The following is a 6,000-nucleotide window of genomic DNA, read 5'->3' as shown; positions in this document are numbered from 1 at the left end:
ACGTATAGAAAACAAGCTGAATAGTTAGAATCAAAGGTTTAAGACCTGCATCTGATGTTGCAGCTCACTGTATCCCAGTAAAACAATACTGCCATCTTCAGGACATTTCTCTTTAAAACAGGCCCGAATGCTGTATCTGTGGCCTGGTTCACACAAAACTTTTTCTTATGGCAATAACCTTCATGTAGGGAAAACTCTGTACATTGTCACATATGCAGTGCAGCACAAGTGAATGTGTTGTAGCCAGATAAGCATATCTGCTAGCACAAGGATTTCCGGTGGCACAACTGCATTTCTCCGCCCTCTTTTCTCTCCTAAATCTGTTCTGGGGTTCCCCCACAACCCTCTGGAGCCGAACTGGGGTGTGCAGAGAGAAAAGGGAGGAGAGGTTCCATGGCACAAGTAGGAATTCTTGTGCTAGTGTAAGCCTTTTCAAAACCCAGGACCCAGCTTTAACTCAAGCATGCATTTGGGGACCCCCTTTTTAAATCTGTTACCATATTGTTACATGCTACCCCAATCTCCACACCTGTGTAAGATTCCAAGGGTCGAGGCACTTACCCAAGGTTCGTATTTTGTTTGGAAAGGAGGCACACTGGAGACTGTGGTGTCTTTATGTTACATGGTTTATTAACACATGTATACAGCCTGAGCCTATGATGGACTCCCATCACTACATTCTCTGAGGGTTCCATTTCTCCCATTGCTGCAGTCTCTGATCCAAACTGTTAACCTATATTGTGCTCCGCCCCCGCCCTGTCTCCAGCTTGCCGCATTTAACAGACTGACACCATTTCCCCTTGATCACGCCATAGCCAATGGAAAACCTAAAACTTCCTCCTAACAAAAACTTGGGCATTGTCTTCAGACTACCTCAGAGCTCTGGGAGGGGCCCCACTCACCCGCCAGCTGGCAGAGTCTCTTAATGGCCCACCTCTCAAGCAATCTATTCAACGCAGGAAGTTGGGTCCAGCTATTAAGAGTACGATTTCCTGTTTTTCTCTCCAACCACTGATTAAATCCCAACACTTACTAATTCCAGGACCCTTGTACCCACAGACTCTGACACCCAAACTCATGACAATATATTTGCATGGGGTAGTGCTGCTGCTGTGACCCACCTTGGATCAGGGCACGACCCACCAAGTGAAGACTAGTGTGCTAGCAGATCTACTGACTTGGATATTGCCCTCTATTTAAAGTGATTGCACAAGTAGGGAAGCCAGTATGTTCAATAACAGGCATGCGAACACTCACACATAATTTTTTTTTGTATATCAGTTACCTTGATAATGACGATAGTAATTTATTATTTATATATTTCTCTATGGAGGAAAAGCATCATGGATGCAAAACAAACTAGTGCCATGGCTGCCCTATTCAAGTATGGGAGATTTTAACCACAGCCCTTACACACAGAGGCCTCCCTGCATCTTCCACAGCCTCCTCCTAAGGCCTTCTGGAGCAACATTCCATGAGGAGCTGCTATACAAAGGATCCTCCTCAGTTCCCCTCTCCCCACCTTGGGAGTACGTATACATGTACAACTAGCTTCAAGGTGGAAGCAAGGGCTTTGACTCTCATCTCACATATTTTGAGACCATCAACAGCTCCCTTGTCGTTGTCATGTCCTCTGTTGCTGCTGGAACTTAATTTCTACAAAGCCCATAATGTAAGGGATGCACAGCATGTTTGGACAGAGTCAAAACAAAGAATGATCAAGTAGACCGTTTGAGTAGAATGTTTTGAAGATGGAATTTTATTGTGACATGCTGAATTTGATTTTTTCCTCTACCCAAGCAATGAACAGTGGGGATCTGAACAGAATTCAAGATGGCAGCCAATACAACATTCCCCAGGTCCTGAAGGACCATTTCTCCTTCAGGGAAAAATATCCTGCCAAGGACAACCAATCAAACAGGGATTTTCTTGCCAGAAAGGAGAGGTTTGATAATTAAAACCACCACGAAATTTGCTGAGCAAGTCCTATGAGGAATACAAACAAACATAAGAGATGTCACTCAAACAAATGTAATTTTATTGGAATCTGAAATACAGAAATGACAATGAACACATTTTTGTGCAGAGAGACTAACAAGTCAAAGAAATAAGGATGGATGTTTTTAATAAACTGGGTGCCAACAGCACTATTTATTAAAGTTAAAGGGCATAATATAATTTTTAAAATACCATTACTGGATCTAAAGCCCAGGAATTCACTAAGGTGGAAGTGAATACTGCTGCCCTTGCTGGTACAGTTGTCATTTTCATCAGCGACTCTTGGGCAGAAAAAGTGCCCTGTGTAGCCAATATTTTCTTTCCATGAACAGTTTTCTTCTCCTTTGCCATAGCTGATTCCATGCCCAAGCAGATTCATGATTTGTGTTGCTTATTTACCACATGTTAAGTGCGTGTAACAAGATGCAGGACAACTAGCTCTGTAACTGGCTGTTGAGTGAATAAGCCTGCTAGTTAGAGACAAGTAATCAAACTTTTGTTGACATAGACTCCAGTAATACTTCTGCAAATCCTGTAGCTCTGTCAAACCTTCACAGCAGGGCTTAAGCTGAAAGCTGTAACATTAAACATGTTTGGGTTTGGATCAAAGTCCTCTCTAGATGATTCAGAAAATCATTGGGATTCTTAGACATGCCCGCCCGCTTTCCCATACGGTTAGGTATCATGTTCTCACAGGTATTACATTTAAGCTCATAGCCAAGCCCTCTCCAGAAATGGATGCATGGCTATGAATGCATGTTCTTGGATCTGTGAAATGAAACTATATAAAGCTTAGCAAGATTTATGCACTACTATAAATGCATATGAAATGGTATAAAGCATTCATTAAAAATAGCAGTGGGTGGAATTCAACATTGTGCTAAGGCAATCAATCCGACATGGGAAATATTTGGGGTTGCCAGATGGAACAGTCTCTCCTTTCTTTCCTTTTTGCAGCTTTGGAGGTTCTATCAAACCGATCCGTGAGGCTGGAGTGGGGGGGGGCAAATAAAAATAGACTTTAAAAGAGTAGGCATAATAAAATTATCAGAATTATCTCTGAGATCATCTGGAGGAGTGTCATTAGTTGCCCCTTGTGTTTCAGAAGCCCAACTAGTTTCAACCTGAGGTTGGACATTTAATGTCATCGGTCCCATGCTGTCGAAGACTTTTCCAGCTAAGATTCAGCTTTTAGATTCAGCTGGTATTCTCACTGACAACTTACAGGTACTTCTTTGAAGACTGTTTCTTGTGTCAACAACCCTATTCAGTTGTTTACACTTTTTAAAGATAAGCCAGTCATTTTTATGATCATTCTGTATTGTTTTCATTGTGCTTGTAAATTTTTTTGTACAGCCTACTGATATTTTATGTGATGGGTGGGCTATAAATACTAGCATAAATAAAAAATGGGTAATAAATAAGAATATAAATAAAAAAGCAGACTTTAAGAACAAAAGTGCATGTTAAAATTACATTTCTTGGCAGGCTTGCCGGAACAAAAAAGTTTGAAGCAGAACATATGAACTATGAACTTTCTCTTGATCAAAATAGGGATGTCCTATTCCATAGTAATAATAAAAATTTTACTTTTTACACTCTACCCATCTGACTGGGTAGCCTCAGCCCATCTGGGTGGCTGCCAACATATGTAAAAACATAATAAAACATGAAACACTTAAAAAGTTCCTTATACAAGGCTGCCTTCAGATGTCTTCTTAAAAGTTATATAGTTACTTATTTCCTTTGTTCGAGTTTCGCATACAGTTAATTCAATACCCTCCAACATTTCTCCAATGACAATAGGGATCAAATAAGAAACCGGGACGGCTGCTGTAAATTTGGGACCGTCCCTGGAAAATAGAGACACTTGGAGGGTCTGCAGTCTGCACTGATCCCACTGATGTCCATCTGAACTCTGCGAAATGTGCCACGTTCACACGGAAGCAGATGCCACAGATTCCAACCGCACCTGCTGCGAAGTCAAGTAAAAAAGCAGCCTTAATGCCAAGCGAACGTGCAGCACAGGGCTGGCGCCACAATTCCCGAAAGCGCCATTGCTTTCTCTGCCAAGCTTCTGCCTCCTGCCCTCTTCCCCTAGAAGTCGCTCTGCCACTTCTCACCTCTATGGTTGAAGCCCCCTCTACATTTTGCATTGGAATTGCCAGGTGCGCGCGACTCTTCCATTCCCCCCCCCCCCACACTCCCTACCTCTGCTTGATGGGTCTTCTGTTCAAGGACCAACCGCCGCAGGGTGCCCAACGAACCGCCTGCCCGTTCCTTCCCCTCTTCGTCTCCTCCCTTCGGAAACGGCGACGTCGGGATAAACCTGCGGGATTCAAAAGAGCCCATGCCTAAATTCCCTTTCTCAGCCCTTATGTATCGGCCCTCTCGCCTTCCTTCCCGCGCCAGGATAACTCAGGCGATTGTGTAGACGAACAGCAAACTGGGGGGGGGGGGCGGAGACGGAGGCGAGGTGGGGTCCTTACGGAACGGGCGGAACAGGAAGTAGAGCGGAAAGGGAGCCGAGGGCGGGGCGGAGCTGTGCTGAGACGGGGTAGCTGCGCACCGAGTCGCTTCCTTACCTGGGGGCAGCAGCCGGGCCCGAGCGCCCCGGAGGGTTCGCCGTTCGCCGCCATTATTATAATAGCCACCATGCCTCTCTTCGCCTCCAACCCCTTCGAGCAGGATGTGGGTGAGTCCCGGCGGGTGGGATCTGCCGCCCACCCCCCTCCTCCTGGGAAAACGGGGTCGCGAGGGGTCGCCGGGCTTCAGCAGGCAGCCCAGGTGTCCACGGGAAAGAGGGGCCGGGGCTCCAGGGCGCCGCGCCGAGGCAGCTGACCCCGGGGCGGGGCCGGGAGGGAGAAGGGAGGATTGAACCCGGCGATCCCTGTTTCCCGGGAGGCTCTCTTGGGCAAGAGGCCCGGTGACACAACCGGCAGTTCCTGTTCGCTCCTGGGGACGACGTTGCAGCAGCGCTTCCTGGGTGGGGGGTCCCCGGGGTGGAGGTGGGGGGTTCTCGTATGGATCAAGGCCGAGGGGCGCGACCGTGGGCTCCCTCATTCCTTTCCTCTCCACCCCCCGCCGCCCCCACAATTGTTTTGGGTTACAAACACTAAAGGAAGCCGCTAGAGACCTTTCGGGAAGTTTTTGTTGCGTTGAGGTTTCAGTCTGGGGCAGGCGAATAAGAGGGGCGTCTAATGTTGGGGATCGATGCCAGGGTGGAAGCGGGCACCACTTAAATATAAGAGGGTTTGGTGGGGGTTGCGAATGTCCGCAGGCGCCCAAAGCTGCGGTGAAGTTATTCCTCTTCCCTGCGTTAGAGAGTTGTTTGGCCCGTTTCTTAGATACATAGAGGAATTGCGTTCCTTTATTCCCCAGAGCTGGTGCTCCTTCTATTAAATATCTCGTTGGCTGTGAGCTACCTAGCGGAACACAGTTGTACCTCAGGTTACATACGCTTCAGGTTACATATGCTTCAGATTATAGACTCCGCTAACCCAGAAATTGTGCTTCAGGTTAAGAACTTTGCTTCAGGATGAGAACAGAAATCGTGCTCTGGCAGCACGACGGCAGCAGGAGGCCCCATTAGCTAAAATGGTGCTTCAGGTTAAGAGCAGTTTCAGGTTAAGTATGGACCTCCGGAAAGAATTAAGTCCTTAACCTGAGGTACCACTGTAAGGGCAAAAGTCGCCCCCCCCCATCACCCATTGTTCTAGGTGCGTTTTTGGGACTGGGAATTTCATGAGTGCCAGCAGTTTCTGAACTTTGCGCCTAAGATATCAGATTAAAACTGTAGAGTGGAAGGAAAGGAGGACCTTTTTCTGCCTCCCCACTTCCAGCAACTCTCCGAAAACTGGAGAAGAGACCCTTTTAAGAATATTGGTGAGGTAGGCTGGGGAAGGACTAGACCTAAAAATAAATGTAATATTTTAGCTGCAGTTCATTCATTTTCAGCTTTGTAGTCTTGTTACAAAAAATCATGCCAAGACATTCTGTTGT

The 6,000-nt window shown here is 46.4% G+C and overlaps 1 protein-coding gene and 1 long non-coding RNA gene across 3 annotated transcripts in view; one reads left to right on the top strand and one right to left on the bottom strand.

Annotated features, from left to right (window-relative positions):
- Window positions 1-2,021: 2,021 nt before the first annotated feature.
- LOC307226406 lies at window positions 2,022-4,723 on the bottom strand. Its single transcript, XR_013843377.1, has 3 exons — window positions 4,584-4,723; window positions 4,210-4,327; window positions 2,022-3,973 (listed from the first exon to the last, which is right to left on the bottom strand). It is a non-coding gene; the product is annotated as an uncharacterized lncRNA (long non-coding RNA).
- The window catches only part of STAM2 (signal transducing adaptor molecule 2), a 25,855-nt gene continuing 24,412 nt past the window's right edge, over window positions 4,558-6,000 (top strand). For both annotated transcript variants that reach the window (XM_079993836.1, XM_079993835.1), the window contains exon 1: window positions 4,558-4,693. In XM_079993836.1, coding sequence (XP_079849962.1) covers window positions 4,654-4,693 — 40 coding nt within the window. In that variant the 5' untranslated portion in view covers window positions 4,558-4,653. The remainder of the gene's footprint in view (window positions 4,694-6,000) is intronic.

The sequence above is a fragment of the Podarcis cretensis genome (genome assembly GCF_951804945.1).
Source record: "Podarcis cretensis genome assembly, chromosome: 1".
Lineage (NCBI taxonomy): Eukaryota > Metazoa > Chordata > Lepidosauria > Squamata > Lacertidae > Podarcis > Podarcis cretensis.
The sequence above is the reverse complement of the archived record's forward strand: the minus strand, read 5'-3'. Positions and strand labels throughout refer to the sequence as shown.